Below are 23,007 nucleotides of genomic sequence, written 5' to 3' on the forward strand. Positions count from 1 at the left end.
ACAAGCCATCAAAAGTTATTATTAAAAAAAAAAAAAAAGTGAGAGGATGTGTGTTTGGGGTTGTTTGGGTGCATACCCGGAATGAGCACACACACACAGACACCAAATGGAATGTCCTGGTCCTCGTCCCCTTTCTGCCTGATCAGCATAACTAGCAGAAAATGTACAAAATATATCAAGTAGCTGGTCTTGGGCACTCAGACCGGGTAGTTTTGGCTCAGTATCTCCCGATCTCCACAGTTCCTGGCACTTTGATGTGTGAACCTCACAAGCCCACAGCCCTGCTCCAGCTGCTGCTGCTCAGGACTCTCTCGCACAGCCGTGCCCTGTGCACCCCTTCACAAAATGAGCCCCAGACACAGGAACCAACCCGTATCTGGCCCTCAGACCGCCAGGTCTCCCAGTTACATGCATACACACACTGATAGACAAAACCCTGCTGGATCCGTGCTGCTGTTCTTGGTGCCCCACACGCGGCCCCTCTGAGCCATTGCCTTTTTGGTGGCAGCTGGATCTGTACACACACACACACACGTGCAATGAAAAAAACTCCCAACAAGGTAAACAGTTAGAAATGGAGTTTAATAAGACAGCAGGACAGACTGTGGTGGTTGGGCGTGCAGCCTGACAGGCACCCTGACCCCTCCCGTCATGGCCGGTCCCCCTCCCTCCCTCTCTCCCCGCCTCCCCGGCACGGAAGCTCGGGGCTCTCGCGAGAGGCACGGCCTCTTTTCTCCCTTTCCGGCAGCGTGGGGCTCGGGCAGCCTGCCGGCATGGCGCTCTACAACTTCAAGAAGATCACGGTGGTGCCGTCCGCCAAGGTAGGGCGCCCGTCGCCATCCCCCCCTCGCCCCCGTCCCTCAGCCCCTGCGCCCGCCGCGCCTCAGGGGAGCGCCGCCTGCGCTGCCCGGCGTGGCCGCGGCCTTCGCCTTCTCCCCCCTCCCCCCCCCTCCTCGGGCTCGTGGGCTCGCCCTGGGGCAGTGCGGGGCGGCCCGGTGGGCTGTACCATGCAGGGCGCGGGGGGGGGGGCGCCTGAAGGAGGGTCCCGCGGCTCTGCCCTGGTGGGGCTGGCCCTGACAGGAATCCCATCTATTCCCTCCCCCCCCCGTCACGCTCAGCCTGATTGCCGTGCATTTATCTAAAATAAAGTTATTTCCTGGTCTAATGAAGGAGTTTCGTTCCATAGCAGCAGGCTTGCATTAGTGGGGCCACTTCCCGAGCTCTGCTGGGGAGAGGAGGCCAGCCCTTCAATAATTGGCAGGAAAACCCCACTCCGAATGCACATTCTGTTACTGCTTGGAGATAAAAATCTGTGTTTCAGGTGTTTTATACTAAAACATGCTCAGTTCATCCATTGCAGAGCAGTGGCGTGGGCCACATCGCTTAATGGGCCTAACTGCTCTGCCCACTCCTCCACCAAAATACAATTCAAGCTTTATCGCTTCATTAAAACTTGACAGCTTACGTGATTAATAACATTTATTTGATTGCAGGACTTCATAGATTTGACATTGTCAAAGACTCAGCGAAAGACCCCAACCGTCATTCATAAACATTACCAAATCCATCGGATTCGACAGTTTTACATGCGAAAAGTCAAATATACTCAACAGAATTACCATGATAGGCTCACTCAGATCTTAACGGACTTCCCCAAATTAGATGTAAGTATTTGTTCGTTTGATCATAAGGAAGGAGCTTCAGGAATCAGAAATTATTCTGCAACAGTGGTTTTATTAGAGCTTATTTTGGCCTCAGCAGCATGCTGCTGATTTCCTGCATGGAAGACTTAGACTAACTCTCAGTAGACTTTTTGAGAGTAAATTTAGGCAAGCTTTTTCTACAAAAATACTTTATTCCTACTAAGAAAAGTCAGAATTGTGCCCCTGGGTGATTGCCAAAGGATGCATTTTCAAGGTTTTAGCTGATCAGCTAATGTTGGCCAGAAACTGCTGTTAAATGATGAGTAAGAAAGTTTCTTTTACCTAAGTATGTTGTGTTTGTGTACTTCTTCTTAATGTGTGTAAATGTAAGTCATTATGTGCCTATGGTCAGTCTTTCCTACAAAACACCTACTGGAAGTTAGAAATTCCAAAAGTATGTCACATTGCTTCCCATCTTCAGTTCTTCAGAAGTGCTAATTTGACAACAAAAACCTTATTCTTGGCCACACAAAGGATATTGTTGGAAATACACTTTGACAAGACACATGTAGCCTTAACTTCCCAACAGCTACAGCTGCATCCAGGTGTCCAGTGGGACTTCTTTATGGACAGCTGTACATGCTGCAGCCCTATACCTTCCTGCTGTTTTTGTATCCAGTGAAGGATTTCCACAAATACCTTCTGCATTTTAATATCTCTTGATGAAGTTTCTGCAAATAAATACATAAGTAACTAAAATAGCCTTCTAAGATGAAATCGGAAAGTATTTTATAGTGCAAGAGAAGAAATGGAAACTATATGAATGAGTCCAGGATATGCTTGCAGAAGAAATTTGACGTGTTGAGAATTAGGCATGTAATGACCAAGGAGATTGTTTTCCTTAAGTAAGATGATAATGAAAACAGTCTAGATTGTATTGTCACTTGTGTTGCTATATTAGAGAAAAAGATGAACCTACATAGTTGCCAAGACATAGTCATCTTCAAGAAAATATGAACCTTAATTGTATTTTATGCTTTTTTTTAGGACATCCATCCTTTTTATGCGGATTTGATGAACGTTCTCTATGACAAAGATCACTACAAGCTGGCTTTGGGGCAGATTAATATTGCCAAGAATCTGATTGACAAGTAAGGAACATTTATTTCTTTGATTTTCTACCTGTGTGGTTGGTTGATAGCTAACTTCCTATTTCATTGTCTCTGCAGTGTTGCTAAAGACTACGTGCGCCTGATGAAATACGGTGATTCTCTGTACCGCTGCAAGCAACTGAAACGTGCTGCTCTGGGACGAATGTGCACGATTATCAAAAGACAGAAACAAAGCTTGGAATACTTGGAGCAAGGTCTGTGTAATAAGTAGGCTAAAACAAAGGAGTATAAAGAGAATCTGAAATTTATTTGTACAAACAAAAGCAGTTAGAAAGAGAAAAATGTGTTTAATATGGGATGTAGATAAAGGGAACATAGAAATAGTTCCAAAACCCCCGAACACATAGAATTTATTTTTCAACTGAGTGCTTCTCTCTTTTTAAATTCAAAAATGTATATTGTTACTAACAGTTATAAAATGTTTTTCTTCACTTAAAGATCACAGGCATGCTTTTATTTATCATTATTTTCACTTACATATATTTGAAAGATTAGTACTAGACATTTTCCAAACATTACTTCTTACTTCAGGCTCATTATTCCTTCAGGCTGTGTTGCCTGGTTTGATTGGCTCATTCTAGCTAAGAGACAGTGGTCTTCATTTTTAAAATACTTACTAAGTTTCTTTATTGTTGTTGTGTGTAGATACTTCTGTAGTTAACAAGTAACTATATATTTTCATAAATAATCGCTCAATAAATTTATAATGTCCAAAAATATTAAGTCATGAGTAAATACTTCAGAATATGATTTTTTTCTCCCATTCAAACTGGAATTATCCCAAATACTTAAGATTTTTTTTTTCAACATTTCAGTGCGACAGCATTTGTCTCGTTTGCCAACCATCGATCCCAATACAAGAACTCTTCTGTTGTGTGGCTATCCAAATGTTGGAAAATCTAGCTTTATAAATAAGGTGTGTGAATGTTTTTTTTAGTTTGTTTGTTTTTTGTTTTTAATTATACTAAGATACCATTTAATTAAGATAAAGTAACATTTAAACAATTTGAATTAATTATAGCACTGTCTGATACGAAGGATGGGAAATTTAAATGTGTGGATAGAGACAGTGAAATTTTTGGAGGGTTATGTGGAAAATTGCAACAGATTGCACTCATAAAATCATTATTTTTTCCAAAATAGCATGTATATAATTAACATACTTCCTCATAGATAAAGTCTTGCAGAGAAACAGTCAGAACAACTAGTTCTAAGCATTTTTTCTGTAGCAAAGGAAGTGTTACAGTTATGATGTCCTTCTTGGAAGTTCAGGAAATTATCAATAAATGTGTGAATAACTTGTTTTAAGGTCACAAGAGCAGATGTAGAAGTGCAGCCTTATGCCTTTACCACCAAATCTCTCTTTGTGGGACATATGGATTACAAGTATCTGCGTTGGCAGGTAAGAACCATCACTGTTCTGCATTTTCTTCCAGGAATTAACTGGTTATAATCTGATTTGCCATTTTGGAAAGTGAGTTGCATTTTTGTGTCTTGGAACTATTGGTTTACAGTCTATTGGTTTACAACTATTGTAAACTATTGGTTTACAGTCTTGTTTATGAATGAAAGGAAGGAGTACCGCTGTCTTAAAAGGATCATATTGACCAGAAATTGAGTACATGTTACAGCATGTCAATTACCTTGTAATAAGGCCTGAGTTAATTCTGTTTGTTTTAGGTAGTAGATACTCCTGGTATTTTGGATCATCCTTTGGAGGACAGGAACACCATCGAGATGCAGGCTATAACTGCACTCGCACATCTCCGTGCTGCTGTGCTTTATGTGATGGATGTCTCTGAGCAGTGCGGGCATAGCCTAGAGGAGCAAGTAGAACTCTTCAGAAACATTAAGCCATTATTTGCCAACAAGGTAGGTTTGCTTTACATTATGAATAAAATCCTTTTATTTTTTTTTTTGTAATATGATATCTTGGATTATGATTCTTTTTTTTTTTTTTCTTTTTGTTAGCCACTTATAATTGTTGCCAACAAATGTGATGTGAAGAGAATTGCAGAACTTCCTGAAGAGAGTCAGGTGAGACAACTACTCCCACCTCTCTTTTTCTTCTGAAATTTACAGAAATACTATGCAAGATTCATGGGTTTGCATAATTTATATTGGGCAAGAAATTGTACATGATCATTTCTGAACTTCATTGTCTAATAGTATAATGGAAAGTAGTTTTCCAGGTCTTGACCCAGGTGTCTAACGTATGTACTTGTATTGTCTAAAGCATGTACTTGCCTGCCTATTGTAAATGCCAAACAGAAAGCAGCTCGCTAATGGTTTCAGAAATGTTGGACACACTGAGAACTGCTATTAATTATTACAGTAGTTGGAAGACTGAATGGCCTTGATCAAAAATGCCATTTCACTAAGAGTTCAGGCTGAACTGACAGTTGGTGCCAGTTGCAGTAGGAGCTCCCATTGGGCAGCAGTTTGTGTATATGCAGGGCTACTTCTTTTGTATATGTGACTTCAAGGACATGTTGAACTGGTGTTTCTTTGTCACTCTTTTTCTTTATCACTGTTTTTTATTCATGTGTCATTTACAGTTATCGTATAGGAAGTGTCTAATTACTTAAAAAAAAAAAAAAAACCACAAAAAAGATAGAACTATAGTTGTAAATTCCTCTCATGTTTTTAGAAACAGATTTTAATGAAATACTTAGTAATGAGTTCCATATATTTATTGATGTTAGATTAAAATTTCAGTTCTTAATGTAATGATATATTAAGAAATGGGCAGAGTGTAATTCACTGGAACAGGCTGCCCAGGGAAGTGGTGGAGTCACCATCCTTGGAAGTCTTCAAAAGACGTTTAGATGTAGAGCTTAGGGATATGGTTTAGTGGACGGCTGTTAGCGTTAGGTTGGAGGTTGGACTCGATGACCTTGAGGTCTCTTCCAACCTAGAAATTCTGTGATTCTGTGATTCTGTGATTCTGTAATTATTTGGCATAATGTTTCTATTTCAGAAAATATTTGAAACTTTTGAAGCAGAGGGATTTTCTGTCATAGAGACAAGCACTCTAACAGAAGAAGGTGTAATCCAAGTTAAAACAGAGGTATGTCTCCTTTCTCTCAGTTTCATTCAAAAGGAACAGCTAATGTTTTTGCCTCATTTGCATGAATTTAATCTCAGTTAAACTGTGCATTATAGTGACAAGCTTTAAGCACACTAGCCTTACTGTCCTCTTGAGTCTCTGTGGACTTGTTGCAAATGGAAACTTACTTATCTAATACTGTTCAAAAATGTGGTGGTATTTTTTCAGGGTCTTGTTGCTTTTTCTTATAGTCAGCTCATTATAAAAGATGGGTTATACCAGCAAAACAGTATCACATGCATCTTCCTGTGCTGCTTTTTTATATAAAATAGTTTGATACTTTCTTAAAAGCTAGAGAGGTAAAACACAAGATAAATACAAAGCTAGATATTTGGAATTGGAAACTTACTGTATCATTTGCTGGGTCAGGATGATTTAATTCCTTACCTTATGTTGCCATGTGCACTTTCAGGCCTGTGACAGACTGTTAGCCCACCGTGTTGATACTAAAATGAAAGGAAATAAAGTGAATGAAGTGTTGAATAGATTACATTTGGCCATGCCAGCCAAAAGAGATGACAAGGTATGTTATATATTTACACTTTTTTGTATGTTTTCCAGTACTCTTTAAGAAGGATAAGAATTCTCTCCTTGCTTAACAAGTGAACAACTTATATGATGAGATTTGCTTATTTTTTGAATCTATAACTGCTGTTGCTGGTGGGTGAGTCAGCCTGGGCCTTTGCTTTCATTCAAAATCCGTTACTTTAAAACCGTGATTTATAGCATTATATAAAATTGATTCAAGACTTCAAGACTTCTTCTTTCTGTTTTTTTTTTTTTTGTTTGTTTGTTTGTTTTAATCGGAATGAATTGTTGCATTAATTTCAGGAGCGGCTGCCCTTTATACCCGAGGGAGCAATAGCACGGAAGAAGCGCATGGAAGTAGACACACCCAGGAGGAAAACAGTGAGTGGCATCTCTTAATTAGGAGATCAGCGGATGGTTTTTAAATGCTTCATAATAGCACATAGATGTACAGTTATGAGATACATAAAGCTGTGTATGTCTTTGCAGGAGAGAGATCTTGAACTGGAAATGGGGGATGATTATATTTTGGATCTTCAGAGTAAGTGTTACATAAGTCTCAGTATTATTATTGATCAGTAAAGTTTAACTATTTCAGTCTTATTGGAGAATGCTTAACCTGGACTCCTTTCAACTGAGTAACAGTGCCACCTTTTTATTTCTTACAGTCCTTTTCTTCTGTTCCAAAACTGGTGATCTTTATTGATTCTTCCTTAGTTTTTAAATTTTCTTAGTGGTTTCCCATTTTAGAGTCACAGACAGAGTGACTGGTCTGTTGATTCCCTTTCACTTTATATTGTGGTGTTTCATTAATTGTTGATGCTGACTTTGTTAAGAAAGCATCAATATGAGGACTGGATATCTGTTGCTTATTATAGTTTGCAGTGGACTTGTCATTACTGAACAATATTTAGCAGTAGGCAGGGGATCAGAAGTATTTATGAATATGTCAGAGATGCTGTCACATTTTTGCCACAGAGGGATCTGATTTATTTATTTTTTTATTGTGATGAGTGTTGTTTTCTGTCATTGAACATTCTTTGAAATTGTTTTTGTCTTCTTATTAACATCTGGTTTTGTGTGTTTGCTTTCATTTAAGAATACTGGGACTTGATGAATGCATCTGAAAAGTATGACAAGATACCAGAGATATGGCAAGGTCACAATATCCTCGACTACATCGATCCAGATATAATGAAAGTGAGTTTTCCTTTGTACTTTTTACACATTCTTGCCTCTTTATCCCTTTATTCGTTTAGCATAGATTGCTGTATTCCTGGATAAAAACAGTATGTTACGAAAACAAATTCTTCTACACTGTCTGTACTTGCCATGGGAAAAGAGACTGTTTTCTGAGTGATCAAGGACACAGTTTCAGAAGAATGGAAAATTACTTCACCCTTTCAGACCTAACGGTGATCTTGTCTCTTGCATCTTAAGTTGTTTCCTTACTCTATGACTGTAGCTAGAAGGATTGTAGTTATCAAACAAAATAGACTGAATTCTCAAATTTATAGCATTTTTATTTAATAACAAAAACCTGACTTAAGAACCTGATGGTTCTTAAGAAGAAGTTCTGAGTGCAGACAGCAGAGCCTGCTGGTTATGCAGTTGGGTTCATCTGAATTGCTAGTGCTCCAGAATCACTCTAAATTACAAATAGAAGATTTTTTGAGAGTGTGTTACTAGAAACAGCACAGCTAGTACAGGTCACAGTACGGTCCATCTGAACTCACACAGTGGGCTACTTCAGGGCAGCTGTACAAATACAGCCAAACAACAATGTGATGTCATGTGATCAAGTTGGTCTTCATAGGACTTGAATCCCCTTGGATTCTTGCTCAGTAATCTGTATCACTAAGTGCACTAAGCATGGCTGGAGGGACCCTAAAATAACACAGTTCCATTTTTGAAGTGTCTGCATGCTGTCTTTGGAAAGGCCCTGTGCCATGTAAAAATGTAATGTTGAGGATTATAATTCAAGGATTTGATGAGCTTCTTGGTTTTCATTTAATCTCTTCTAAGAAACTGGAAGAATTAGAGAAAGAAGAGGAGCTGAGAGAAGCTGCTGGAGAATATGACAGTGAACCAGAAAGCGAAGATGAAGAAATGATGGAAATCCGACAGCTGGCAAAACAGATCCGAGAAAAAAAGAAACTGAAAATCCTGCAGTCAAAGGAAAAAGATACTCGAGGGCCAAGGATGCCTCGAACAGCTAAGAAGGCAAGTATAGAACATGTTCTGTAGTAAGACTATATTGATGTATAAAAACTTATAAAACCACGTACTAATTTTGGGCAATGATGGCTTTTTCTCATGTTTGACCCTCTCCCTTGCTGCTTGCTTCCTTCTGTGCTCCTAGGAGTTCTGATAACTTAGTTATGGAGGCGAAACCTTTCTTTCTTTTTCTTTTTCTGGAATACAAGTGAGTCTTTTATAGGATTCTATACATATTATAGGAAAAATTTCTAAGAGTACAGTTCAGTTGTTCAGTTGGGTTACTGCATTTTTTTTTTTTTTTTTTTTTTTTTTTGCATATTAAGACAAAATTAAGATATAAGTATCATTTTTTAAACTAAACATGATTTCCTAACTGTCTTTTAACAGGTCCAGCGGAAGGTGCTAGAGAAAGAAATGAGTGATCTTGGACTTGACATGACTAACAAAGATGATGTAAGTTTCTGCTAATTTAACATTGTTCATCTAAGAGAGATCAATTCCGTTACATGCTAAATTTCCTTGTGCACACTTGAATGGCATATCACAGTTGAGACGAGAGAGAGGTGGAATCGATTAAGGACGAAACAGGAAACCTAAATGAGGCAGTTGATGCTGGAATTTTTGAGTGATGTGATAACAACATAGTGGGTTGGCTGAAAACATGTACTAATGTGTATTTCTGTAGAATCACACATGCATATATGCAATGCTTTCTGTTAGAATTCTTTTGGAATTGTATAGGATTTAAGAACTGGGCTTAATTTTCAGGACTGCGTTGTTGGATGAGACACAACTATAAAGTAGTGATATTTCAGAAAGTGGTATTGGATCAGGCTCATCTTTTTACAGTTCATTAATGTCGTGACCTGTAATTGAATTTCGGATACCGTGACTGGCATTTTTAGATGTAAGTCAGTCAGAGTACTTGAGACCTAGATTTGCCTTAGGGAGCCATTTTCTTGTATTTCAAGTTTAAAAAAATATATTTTTGCACAGAAAATCCAGCAGTATTACGGATATGTAATTGAATTCTTTAACTGAACAAGGGGTTAGGAAACAAGGAGTGTCAACAGTGCCCATCTGAAGCAAGCATTCGCGCTTCTCAGGGCCGATATGCCATGTTGACTGAAGAGCTATCTCGGTGAGGAGGAGTTTCATTCTCACGCTGTGGGATGATGGTTCCCTAGGGCTTGGTCCTGTAAACAGGCTCTAATCAGGGGAGATTTCTGCATTGCTTTTACGCTGTTGCAAATTCGCTTCAGTATTGCTATCTGTTAGTCTGTGTCTTTTTATCCATTACTTATGAGCTTTTGAAAAAAATATTATAAAAATGGAATTGATAATTTTTAAAAGAATGTACTAATATTCACTGAAATTTGAATATTACTCTGGGACAGAAAGACAGTGACCACCAGGTGACAAGGTCTTTATTTTACTGTGGAGTAACCAAAATGCTGCAGTTATCATTTTGTCTTTTGGTATCCAAAGTAACTGTTTGCATCATGACAATGAATCACAGCAGTTTACTTCTTGTTTTCTCATGTTAGTCTAATTAGAAATGGGGCATCTGTCCGAGCCGATTGGTTCAGTTTTCAATAACCAAAGTGCTGTTCTGAATTTCAGGCACATTATGTCAGAAGGTCCCGCAGCGTCACAAGGAAACGTAAACGTGATGAGTCCGAAACCCCCACATCTGTGGCACGCAGTCGCAGCTCCTCTCGCCCACCACGGGATGTCTCCGGGCTCCGTGACGAAAAGGTTTGTAAAGTCATCTGCCCTTTACAGCAGGTGGAGTTGTACTTAAACCAGCTTCTGGGAAACTTGCAGTACTGGTTGGTTGTGCTTCTCTTTGCAGTTTCATTGTCTGTTTGAACTCTAGCTTTAAAAATGCCTAGTTCGTTCTTAAAAATAAGATGTAACAGTACAGACTAAGAAAGTACTTTTTATTTCTCTTGAAATACAATTATGCCAGAAGAGATCTAAAATCTGTATATACTCCATAATCTAATAGTGGAGTTCCACCTTCAGTAATGTAAGATCTCTAGGGATAGCATAATTGTATTTTTAGTATATTGGAGGGGGAAAAAAAAAGAGTTTTTCTATAGCAGTTAATTGTTACTTACCCTTATAATATGCTAGAGTAGCAGCAGGTGGTTATGTTGGGCATTATTTCATGTCCCTGTTAAAATCCTCTAGCTTTGTTTTTTTAAAGGTAAAGCTAGTTACCTGAGTTACCGAGGAAGTCACTCAGCATATTTGTGTGCTTGTTTTTAAATAGATGGTGAAGAAGGTCAAGACTATGGCAAAGAAAGCTCAGACGAAAATGAATCGCATGGGCAGGAAAGGAGAGGCGGACAGGCACATATTTGACACCAAGCCGAAACATCTCCTGGCCGGAAAGAGAAAAATGGGTAAAACACAGAGAAGATGAGCGCCATTCTGAATTAAAACATAATTTTATTAAAAGTCACTTCTGGTCCTGTTTTCCTTTTTCTGTAACAGAGAATATCAAAAAAAGCACATGGTATTTGAAGCTCAGAAACTTCTGATATGCTGATCTTACAGCTCTAAGTTGTTACTAAGGGTTAATAATAGCAGGAGAAATTTGTCAGTACTGGTGGCAGAAGCCATTTCTAAATAGACATGACAAATGACACTGCTGGACTTTCCTGTAGCAATAAAGCATTTGCTATTTAATGTAAAACTAGGTTTAAAATGAGGTTAAAATGTATTAAAAAAAAAAAAAAAGTATTTGTTAATAAAGCTGCCACCAGAATTAAAAGTGCAAAGCTTTATGAGGAGCTGAATTAACGAGGCTTGGTTTTCAACGTGCCTGTTAATTCTCGGATGTAGGTGATGAGTTCCTGTTGCAGGTAGGGCTGGAACTGGTAGGGAAGGGACAGGAGACAGGCAAGCACTGCCCTGAGTTGGTGTTGAGCACTGAAGGGTTTGGGTGAATGAAATGCTTGCCAGTTAACTAAGCTGAATGTTGACTGCAACTGGAGAAATAGTTGCAGATCTAGTGCTGACCCACAGCCTAATGGTCTGTAAAAGTGTGAGCAGGGTAGATTACAACCTAGATTACTCATATTTCAGATTATTAATTTAAATAGTGTTTAAAAATATGGATCAGACTGAAGTGGCTTGAGTTCGTGTCAACACTTGTTTTCCCTTCAGAAGCTGAAAACAAATCTGTATACGTTCAATGCAAAATGCATTGCCAAACTTTAAATATTCCCTTTTTGTCCCTAGTTGGTTAAAAACAAGGTAGAAAATATCTGTACATGAGTAAAAGTGCATTATAAACGTGGTGCAAGAAAAAAACACAAAGCAGTTTTAAAGTTTATACTGGAGTCTAGTGAAATATGTAAAAAAAATATAAAAGGCAAGGAGGAGAATCCTTGATGTTGTTTTTACTTCCAACTATTTTTCAATACCAGAGGGCGTTGTGGTTAAACCCCAGCAGGCAGCTACACACCGCAGCTGCTCGCTCACTCCCTGGTGAGATGGGGAAAGAAGCAGAAGGGCACTAGTGAGAAACTCCTGCATCGAGACAGAGACAGTAGAGCTAAAACAAGCAAAGCAAAATAACAAAAAAAAAAAGCAAAAATAGTCACCGTTTCCCACCGTCGGCAGCTGTTTAGCAAAGAAGGAGCCATCACACTTCACAAAAGACAAATGCTGTAACTCCCAATGCCCCCCTCCTCAGCCCCCAGCTTTTATTGCTGCCCCAAAGCCCCATGGTAGGGAACATCCCCGCGCTGTCCTGGCTGTGCCCCTCCCAGCTCCTGGTGCACCTGCAGCCTGCTGGCTGGCAGGCAGCACGAGCACCACACATCCTTGGCTCTGTAAATGCTGTTGAGCAGGATGTAAACCCCACTGCGTGAGCCACGCTGTGTTTTCCATCACAAATCCAAAATACAGCACCCTGTGAGCAACTGTGAAGACTATCCCAAGGAGGCCCAGTGCAAGGGGTAACAGGAGTGTTCAGGTGTCAGCTTGTACATACTAGAGCTGTATTTGTGGATTTACACTCATATTCCTTCCCTCGTCTCCTTCGTGTAATAAATTCGTTATTAAAAATGTCTTTAACGCTGCAAATAAGTTCAATGTCAAGAAAAACTTTAAAGTTCTCTAAATGTTTTGATGTTAAAGAATTGTTTAGCACAACTTTGCTCTCAGCTTCATGTCTGTTATTCAGGACATGCTTTGCCAGCTTTCTCTCCAAGTGGCTCTTTGAAATAGAGGAGACCTGTGTTAGAACACGTGTGCCCCGTTACTCTCAGCCATATCGCTTCAGTGATGCGTATTAGGAGGCCTGTTCATGGGGCAATTAAGTCTGCAAAAAAAAACCCAGTTCACGTTTTTAGGTCAGGAGTTTTAATAGTCATCTTTTATTCAATACAATCTTTAAAAAGTATTCTAGGTATTTCAAAAGGACTATAAAGACATTACTTGGGTAATGTGACTGATTGAACTGAATTTGAGAGCTGTTACACTGCATTACTATTCCCTCCCAGTTATTTGCTTCATGACAATCAATCTTTTCAGGTCAACATACAACAACTTGGCCCTAAAAACTTTAAGTGTAGAGCTGCTGGCACAACTGGGATAAGAAACACAAAGCATTTGAAAATCAGGGTTTTACCTTGACACCAGGCACAGGCTAGTTATAACCACAGCTCACAGACATGGAGCACCAGTAGGAACAATACCCTATTTCACCAATAAATGACCTGAAGGTACCTGGATTGAGTGATCTACTAAGAGAAGAAATCAATTTAAATTTTTTGGGGGTGGGAAGAAAAGGCAAGATGACAATGGATTGGCTCTTACACTCTGCTGGAATTTCTGATCAACTGAAATTAAGACTTGGTATAAACCCCCAAATTCTCCATCCTGAATTTTGGTATTGAGGTTTGCACTTTCCAGGACTCTGGAAGGATTATCACAGCAGATGTTGCACAAAGAAACAACTTGTAGCAGGATGCCTTTGTTTGCTGGAAGATGAGGAAGAGCTACCTAAAGCATATCCCTTCCCCTCCTGCAAGGACACGCCACTACCTGCATTAGGTACCCACCATCTATACCTAAAAATTAATGGTTAATTATACCAATTAGCAATGTCCAGTATTTGGTTGTCAAATAAACAGGTGTGGGACAGGTAGAAATCAATGTTTTGATTTTGCCCACCACGTAGCACTTGCAGTCTGTGTGGAAACTCAGTCCACACACTCCAATTACTGAACCTTTATGTGCTCGGTTAATTGTACAGTACAGTAGTTGAAGAGTTGCACACTCTGCAATTAAAATCATCCTAACCACTTTGAACTAATCACCTCTCCTTTGGTGATTACTTTTCCCAACATCAACGCAGAACCCTAATTCCTTTGTAATCGCTGTTTAAGACACTGTCACCTCTAGGGGACGAGCGGGGCAGCAGGCACCCAGCTCCCTCCCCAGGGCACGCGGCTCTGCCAGGAAGGGCCAGCCGGGCACACACAGGCTGAGGATTCTTTAATATCACACGAGGCAACGGAGGAAGATGAACCCAAGGGGGATTCTTGTATTACTGTTGCTCATTTTAAATGACATCAAGCTTAATTCACTCACGGGGAATGGGGCTGGAAGAAAGGGGTGAAGCAGCAGGAAAAAACGGCTCTAAACACCTCTGTATAATATTATTTGTTACACATGCTCCATATGGGCCACTTTTCTGCACCTGAGTGGTGAGTTACCACACTTAGCACGTCATTACTAGCCTTCAGCATCTTTCACTGCAGCTATTTACATTCTGTGTATTTTTTCATGATCAACAAACTTGTCCAAGTTAGGCAAGTTGTCCCACCACTTAAACAGAAAGGTCTCTGCAATCAGTTTAAACCACGGAGTAATCTTGACTTCGTTCCTGGAGGCTTTGTCCAAGAGCTGTTTCAGTTCTTTCTGCGTCACGTAACAGTAGCTCTGGATCTCGTTCGGATCAGGGTTCAGCGTTACATCCTTCTGCACAAACAGGATATAGTCTATTTCGTGTTCACCCCAGATCCCATCAGACTTGGCCTTGTAGTGAATTCGGGTCAGGTAGAGGATTTCCTCCGGAGTTACCTACAACCAAAGCGCACGTTAGAACCAGGAGCAAGGCAGAATAATTCAACTGCTAGGAACTGCTGAGAGTTACCAGCTATTACCATCCTCCCTCATAAATTATTTCTCCCCTCAAAGATACAGCTGCACTGCACTTCTTCATAAATAATTACTAGGAAAAAATCATTTTTGTTGCGCTTTGATCAGATAAATTGCGCAGCATTTCTCTAGGCAGATTTACCTGACAATATTTTGACAGGATTTTTTCTGTACACTTAAGTTTCAAATAATGTTTCCCAGAGCTCACAGCACGCTTCTGGAAGCACTGATGGACAACCCTTCGTACCTGCCCCTTATCTCCCAATATCTGACACCACGGCCAGAAGTGCTTGCTGACAGACCACGCGTAACGCTGACCCAACAGGGATCCGTGCAAACAGCAGAGCAGGGAATTAGTTCAGGGGATCACCTAACCATCGTGTTCCCCAACAGCCCACAGCTTCTCCCGTGTCCCATGACACAAATGTACCTTGTTACAAAATGTGGAAGGAGATTTTGATCGCCAGCATAAACCAGCCAGCTTTACCCTGCTCTCTGTGCACTCCCAAAATGCCACTGTACCAGAAGGCAGCCAGAAGCAGGGAGTGCAGTTGTTTTGGAAGGAAAACCAGGTGCCCAGGGCACCCTTTTTCCCCCACAGGAAACCTGGGATCACAAAGGGACTCATAGACAGATGGTACAAGTTCTCCTGGGCGAGCAGGATAGCCTGCTTAGGAGAAAATGCAGGCACCCTTAGTTAGACCTGAAGCAATAAAATCCTTTGTTACTGCTGAGGCCTCAAATTCATTAAGTCCTCTGCATCTCCAATATTAAAGGCATTTTTAGGTTTCATGCTGCCCCCATCTGCCAGCTGCAGTTAGTCTGAGTCAGCACACGCTGTTAAGAACTGCCCCCTCTCCTTCCTTTACCTGCTCCATGGGGATTCCTAACTCTGCTTTCATTCGTCTTTGTGCAGCTCTTCGAACACCGATGGCATCATTTTCTTCCAGTTCCAGTGGGTGGCTCAGTGGGTGGCTACAGCAAGTGTTGGTAAAACAATCTGCAAGAAGTTTCAGTTAGCACACTTTTGACATGTATAAATCATTAAAACACACACACACACAAAAAAGCCTGAGACATTGACTAGCTAATCAACATACCACATTTTGTTTCTCATTTGGAAAAAAGGTTCAGAGAGGAAGTTTTCCTTATTTTTCTTTCCATTTATGTACCTGGATTTGCCTGTCAAGTGCTGCTTTGCAGGTTAGTGACTGACAGACACTAACACACGTGTTCTGACTGCACAGCACCTACTTCAAAAGCCAATTTGAAGAGACCTTGCAGATGCTGATTGAAGCAGCTTTTGAGAGTTGATATGCAAAAGAATATTGGCAATACCTCTAGAGCTTACAAGACCAGCTGACAGGAAGTAAACAGGCAATTTATGTTTGTAAAAAGTTGTAAGAACTTACCCTCTATACTCTATTTCAAGTATATTAAAAATTATTTATCAGTAACGTAGAGTAACTGGTCAGCCAACCTTTCACCTTTAACAGTCTATCTCATAAGGCATCTAAAATGGAATCTGATTACTTACAGGCTACACTCGAGTATTTTGATTAATTAACAGTCAGGGGAAAAAAAAAATCAATCCATAAAATAAAAATTTGCTTGGAAGGAAAGGTCTTTCTTTCGCAAGTTGAGAAGGGTTAGAAACAGTTCCACGATAAACCAAATGCATGTCCTTCCCAGAGGAATTCAAGCATTCTCTAGAGCTGCCAGAGCAATTTCTCTTAATGCCATACAGATCTCTTACAACAGATAAGGTAAGCAGCATATGCCATAAACAGGATCAAACAAGTCAGAGAACAATCATTTCCCAAGAACATGCATACCAATAAATTCATGTTCCCATTATGTTGCTTCATCCACAAGAAAAGTGCTTTAAAATACTTTAGAGATGCATCTCCTCTCCAAAGAGAGTAAATTCTAAAGCCTCAGAAGGAGTTACTCTGCAAAATTACACTGACATATTTTAAATATAGATTTAAACGTAACATTTACGTGCAATGTGTTTCAGAACTAACCTGGAAATGTAATTTTAGCATTTGACCTCTGCTGCAGTAACAGTTTGTTTTCTGTATTGAATAAGAAAACGCTGAATGCTCGGTGCAATAATCCTAAAAACAAAAACACGTTATTTTACAAAGGAGAAGAATCACATGAAGACAAGATTTCAGGGCTTAGAACAGCCTCATTTTTTGATAAACTGAATTCAAAAATTTTCAAGTGTTACAAATAAAGGATTTGATGAAAAAGAGTTATTATTTAGGTTACTGTGTCAGTATACACTAAACATCATAAAATTAGCAAGGTGCTACAAACAACAATGCAAAAATTACATCAGAAAATGAACTCCCTCAAGCACAGTACAATTATTATTATTACTATTAATTCTGAGCTTTTTATTCCTTACTCTCCAGGAAAATACTTCTGATGACTAGAAAAAAGGAGGTCACAAACTGCTAAGAAACTCACAGATAAGACTAGCCTAAAATAAAGCCCATCATTAATTAAAATGACAACCAAAAACCCTTTCCCATTAGAAGCAGCTGAAGCAGAACTCCACGTTCATTAATTAGACACCAAAGCCTCCTCTCCGTGAGAACCCGGCAAAGAAGCAAGTGGCACTGTTCAGAAAAAAATTACCTAAAATCAGGTGTCTATAACAGGAAAATAATACCGTTTTACCAACAAAATGCAATTCAGAAATATTTATCATAGCATAGAGCTTATGTCCGTGATCACACATCTCTCTGCTTTGCTGCTGCCTCCAACTGCTTGTTCCTCCCTATTGCAACATAGACATTAAAAGGCAGGGAGGCTTTCATTCAGCCACATTTCTATGACTTGTATACTTGGAAAAACCTTCAGTCTAACTCTGAAGGTGGTGAGGCCCTGTCCCAGGCTGCCCAGAGGAGCTGTGGCTGCCCCATCCCTGGCAGTGCCCAAGGCCAGGCTGGATGGGGCTGGGGGCAGCCTGGGCTGGGGGCAGGGGGCCCTGCCCATGGCAGGGGGGTGGAATTAGACAATCTTTAAGGTCCCTTCCAACCCAAACCATTCTGTGATTCAGTGGCTCGAGGCGCAGCCCTACCTTTATCGATGTTCTCGTTCAGGTGGCAGTTCTTCTTGGTGTCCGCTCCCACCCTCCGGTCGTTCTCGTCGATCAGGATGCACATCTCGGCCAGCAGCCGCACCTGCTGCTCGTCCAGGCTGTCGGTGCTCACCTCGGGCATGGCGGTGACGGTGCTGAGGGACGACGGGACGGGACGGGACGGGTCACACGGCCGGGGCCCCTCACAGCCCCTCGGCAGGGCGGCTCCTGAGGGACCGGCTGCGCTGAGGGGGCGCTCCCCGAACACCGCCCTCACCCACAGCCCTCTCCCTAACAGGAACCCCGCTGATGGCCGCTGGGGACCCCTTGGAGCCGGTTGGGGACCGTTGGGGTCGGTTGGGGACCGTTAAAGGACCGTTGGTGACCGTTGGGTCCCCGCCGCCACCGCCGCGCCCCCCTCCCCGCAGCCCCTCCGCCCTCACCTGAGGGCCCGGGCCCAGTTCCCGCGCAAGGCGGCGGCGGCGGCGCGCGGCAGCGGCTCGCGGTAGCAGCGCGTGCAGCAGCAGCAGCGCGTGCAGCGACGCCCCTGATGCACCGCAGCAGCCCCGCGGCGGCCCAGGGCGCGCAGCAGCACGCGCCACATCGCCCGTCAGCCCGCCGCCACCAATGGGCGGGCGGCGGCACGCTGACGTCACCGCATCGCCCGATCGCCCCACCGTGACTGGAGGGAGGGAGGAGAGTGGGATGGGAGGGGACAGGCGTGAAGCGCAGCCAATCGGCGCACAGAGGGGTGGTGGCATGGGCCAATGAGGAGAGGGGGGATGGCGAGCTAGCCAATCAGAGTGGGGAGGGCGGGACCCGGCTGAGGCGGGCGACGTTGGTGTCCTGGCAGGGGGCCGCACGGGGGCAGGGCTTCGTGAGGGGGGCGTGGGGTGGGGGCAAGGTGAAACCGGGCAGCACCACAAGAATAATTAAAATAAAATAAAATAAAATAAAATAAAATAAAATAAAATAAAATAAAATAAAATAAAATAAAATAAAATAAAATAAAATAAAATAAAATAAAATAAAATAAAATAAAATAAAATAAAATAAAATAAAATAAACCATCTGCTGCACAGCCCACTCGCTAGGTTCATTGCTCCATGTGAAAAAATATAATTAAATAAAATAAAAATAAATTAAATTAGAATAAAAAAATGCTAAAAAGGAGCCAAAAAGGATGTGAGAGCCACAATAAACCCTCATCACAAAACAGACAAGTGAGAGACCTCCCAAGCATTTCTCTAAGGATGCCCTCAGGACCAAGCTTCATGCCACCTGTATCATCTCTCATCTCCCTCACACCCCTCCTGCTTTGCCTTATATCTGTAAACAAACTATTTGTGTTGGAAATAAAAGACTCTAGTTGTGGTAATGGCATGCATTACACTGAAGCCTCACAAGTTTTGCTCTGCCCTGCATGAAAAGAAGTGTGAGTGAAGTGACATCTATATAGCTTTACGACTTGATTTAATTTATGCATCTCTTGAAGTCTGCTGACTGTTTTCCGATACTCTACCAACAAGGAAAACACTTGTCACCACTGGGAAGTCTCTCACCTGAAAATCCAACCAGCTGCAAATTACTGACAGAACTTTGCTGTCTACTGAGTTGAAGGGAAATGCAAATATACCAAACTGGAGCAAAACATTGTAATTATCCAGGAAGTTAAACGAGAAGGCAGTAAACGGCAGGATAAATAAATGCAGAGTTCCATGGGATTTGACCTCAGAAGACACAGACTTGCGGAGTAAGCCTCTCCTCAGTTCTCAACTTGCCAAAGGAAACAAGTTTTTATTTTTCTCCACCCTTCACATCCAATCTGCCTTTGTTTAAGCTTCCTTTTCACTTGTTTTAAAGCTTAAGTCTTCCAGTTCGCCCTTCTTAGCAGTAGACCGAGCTGCTGATCTCCCTGCAGCATCCTTGTCAGAAGTCAGCTTCTGCCTTGGAGTCATAGCTCTTCAGAAAATACCTGTCTGAAGGCTACACTAACATGCAGAGCTAACACCAGCCTGGAATTTATCTGTATTGGCAGGTAATAACTCCCTGTCCTAAACAGTCTGCTGTTTGATTTCTTAAAAGACCAGCTGCAGGAAAGTGGGTTGGTTTTAGCTTGCTTCAGAGAAGACAGATGGCTTTGTAGTAAAAATGTAATACATGTATGCTAAATATATAAGATGCTGTATTTGCAGTTTGCTATCTCAAGTGTGATGGGAAGACTTGTGATGGAAAATTGCATGTACGGCATAAGGTGACGATGAATAATATAGGAAACAGCTCTTATAGCCAGGAATTATTAAGAGGTTTCCTATAAGAAGGACAAAACCCTGGAGTGCTTTTATCCCCTAGATCTCATTTTCTTTTCTTTTCTTTATTTATTGATGTTCTTTCTTTTGGTTTGTGCACTGGGCAGGAAGTTCTGCCTTTTCCTGCTACATTTTCAGGCTTGGGAAATTTTTATGTAGAGGATTCAATTATTATTTTGTTCCATTGCTGGTTTCCTAAGCCTTGTATCTTGTTTTCTCAAGTCCAGTTATGGGTGCAGAAGTACAGCGGCAGACAGTCTGGAAGGTGGTGTCAAGGACAACCCAATGTGTGCCACTATTTTTACTGTAGCACTTAAAACAAACAAAAGAAAAACAAACAAACAAACAAAGCTGTTGGTAAGACTCATGCTAACTAATCCTGTCCCATGTTTCCCTAGGCTCCTGTACTGGTACCTGTGCAAATGTCTTTTTTAAAACAAGTAATTTGCGAAAAGCAGTTTGTTCTGTATGTGTTTGTTAAACGGTGCCTTGCTGCCCTTGTCATGCAGCAGCAAAACAAAACCAGGCCCAGGGCTAGGGTGACAACAGTGCTGCTTATCACGCAGTTCTTGTGAGAAGGCAACTGCATCCATACCAGCCCTGTTGATTTTAGGGTTAGTCCCCCCGTGTCAGGGAAGAAGTCGCTGAAAGCCCTGTCTTTCCCTATTGCAGTATTTTGCATTGCTTCATCAGTAAAAAAAAAAAAAAAAAAAAAAAAAAAAAAAAAAAAAAAAAAGTGTTATCTTTATTGCCCCCTGCTGTTAGAGAGTGAGCTGTTCCAGAGAAGACAGTTGCCAAGCATTTTTTTTCAGGGAAATCTCAAATGTGGATTCTCATTTGCTTTCTGGACATTTTTTCCATTGCATTACATTAGCAATTACATTAGGATGAAGTAACTTCGGTAGGAATAATGAGGCTTAAATAAATTTTTGCTTAGGGACTGAATAGTGGTGACTCCAGTGGTGCCTTAGATAACACGGCTGAGATAACTGCACCTGCAGTAACTATAAGGAGAATTCAAAGCATCAAACGGTGCCATTTGCTTGGTTGTGCTCAAGCTTCCTCCCAGGTGATGCTGTTCTACCCCTTCTCCATCTTTTTTTGCCCATGCTCTCCTCCCCTTTTCCTCTCCTTAACGCCACTCAGCCACTCTTTTTGCTCCCTTCCTTTTGGGGGCGTTGAAAAAGGGAATGGGTGAAAGCTATGGGAAGTTCTCAACTAGTTAGGCTGGTTATCTTCTGGAATAACCTCCAGTGAAGAAAAAGATGCTAGTAAATAGGTGAACCACACTATTTTTTTCTGTTAGTACAGTTGCAATTAAGACGTAAGACGTAGCTGCACAAAAGGAGGTAGAAAGGAAAAAAAGACAAAAGAAGTCGGAAGGCACAGTTGTAGCTGGGAAGCACATGAAAAGAAAATGTGATAACATTTGTAGCCCTCACAACGAGGCCCATATTCTTCTGGCCTCTTTACAGACCTCTTCAGAGGCCGCTAGATAATCTGAAGAAAGAGAGCAAGTAATTAGGCAAAGGCCTCTTCTGACTTTCATAATCTGCTACAATGAATTTTACACTGGGGCTTCTTCTGAGCGTTAATCAGCAGAGGAATTAATCCCATTTCAATTACGCATTGTAAGCCTCAAAGCGAGCAGCCTGCGTGCAGACCGCGGCAGCTGCCTTTGATTTTCTCTTTCTGTCACGGTGTCGGCGGTCCCGCTTGGCTGAGCACCGAGGCTCGGCGTTGCTCTGCCTTTCCTTATCGAAAAGTAGGGAATGCTGCCGGTGGTTTTGTGAAGTTTCATCTCCCTCCTCAGCCAGCTGTGGGGCTGAAGTAAGGAAAAGCAGGCTGGGTTGTTAAATGCCAACATAAAGTGATGGTGAGGGGGACGGTGAAGGGAATGCTTAGGGGAACACTTGGGGAGATGCTGAGGGGGATGTTTAGAGGGACACTTGGGATGCTGAGGGTGACATTTAGGGGGACACTTGGGGAACAGTTGGGACATTGAGGGGGATGCTTACGGGGACACTTAGGGGGATGCTGAGGGGAACACTTGGGATGCTGGAGACCATTTAGGGTGACACTTGGCGAGACTCTTGGGGGACAGTTGTGACGCTGAGGAGGATACTTGAGATGCTGAGGGGGACATTTAGGGGGACACTTTGGGGGACGCTGAGGAGGATGCTTAGGCAGACACTTGCGGTGCCTCCCCGCCTTACTCCCCACACAGCTGCCTCCCTGCTGGGGGCTCCCCAAGCCCCTCAGCAACTCCGCGGCGCGTTTCGCCCATGGCGGCGGGGCAGGGACCCCCTCAGCGCCGCGCTCCCTCCCCGCCCCGGCCCGTCCCGGCCCCGTCTCCATGGCGGCGGAGCGGGGGCCGCGCTGCGCTTCCGCCCGCCGCCGGATGTCACCGCCGGGGCTGCTCCGCACCGAGGCGGGTCGCTGCCGGGCTGCTGGCCGCCCCTCCCGCCTTCCTCCTCCTCCTCTTCCTCCTCCTCCTCCTCCTCCTCCAGCTACCGCTGCCGCTGCTGCTGCCACCCCCCCTCCCCGCCGCCCGCCCGGTGCTGACAGGTGAGTGCGGGGCCTCTCCCCTCAGCGCGCCTCCGCCATCTTCCCGCCCACCCGCCCGCCGCCGGCAGCGGCTGCCCTGAGGGGACGGGACCGGGAGGGACCTGTAGGGGACGGGGGGAACCGGGGAGGAACGGGGGGACCCAGGCTGTGGGCTCCCAGCGCCTCAGGGCCCGCTGAGGGA

At 42.5% G+C, this 23,007-nt stretch overlaps 3 protein-coding genes across 4 annotated transcripts in view; 2 read left to right on the plus strand and 1 right to left on the minus strand.

The window, feature by feature from the left end:
- The first annotated feature begins 694 nt into the window (after window positions 1-694).
- GTPBP4 (GTP binding protein 4) lies at window positions 695-11,142 on the plus strand. The gene is made up of 17 exons (XM_084507938.1): window positions 695-821; window positions 1,494-1,664; window positions 2,691-2,794; window positions 2,873-3,009; window positions 3,631-3,731; window positions 4,125-4,217; window positions 4,496-4,687; window positions 4,787-4,852; window positions 5,796-5,885; window positions 6,337-6,447; window positions 6,756-6,833; window positions 6,942-6,993; window positions 7,552-7,652; window positions 8,478-8,675; window positions 9,060-9,125; window positions 10,296-10,430; window positions 10,951-11,142. Exons 1-17 carry the CDS (start codon window positions 774-776, stop codon window positions 11,101-11,103), a joined length of 1,896 nt encoding a protein of 631 aa, XP_084364064.1. The 5' UTR covers window positions 695-773; the 3' UTR covers window positions 11,104-11,142.
- Window positions 11,143-13,035: 1,893 nt separating this feature from the next.
- On the minus strand, window positions 13,036-18,629 carry LOC311430966 (isopentenyl-diphosphate Delta-isomerase 1-like). The gene is made up of 5 exons (XM_084507944.1): window positions 18,393-18,629; window positions 17,950-18,104; window positions 16,883-16,975; window positions 15,725-15,855; window positions 13,036-14,777 (listed from the first exon to the last, which is right to left on the minus strand). The coding sequence occupies exons 1-5, from the start codon at window positions 18,551-18,553 to the stop codon at window positions 14,460-14,462; spliced, it is 858 nt and encodes a 285-aa protein (XP_084364070.1). The 5' UTR covers window positions 18,554-18,629; the 3' UTR covers window positions 13,036-14,459.
- A 4,061-nt stretch (window positions 18,630-22,690) lies between these two features.
- The window catches only part of WDR37 (WD repeat domain 37), a 37,650-nt gene continuing 37,333 nt past the window's right edge, over window positions 22,691-23,007 (plus strand). For both annotated transcript variants that reach the window (XM_084507939.1, XM_084507940.1), the window contains exon 1: window positions 22,691-22,826. The gene's annotated coding sequence lies outside the window, so the exon portion shown is untranslated. The remainder of the gene's footprint in view (window positions 22,827-23,007) is intronic.

This window comes from Aythya ferina (genome assembly GCF_964211825.1).
Source record: "Aythya ferina genome assembly, chromosome: 2".
NCBI lineage: Eukaryota > Metazoa > Chordata > Aves > Anseriformes > Anatidae > Aythya > Aythya ferina.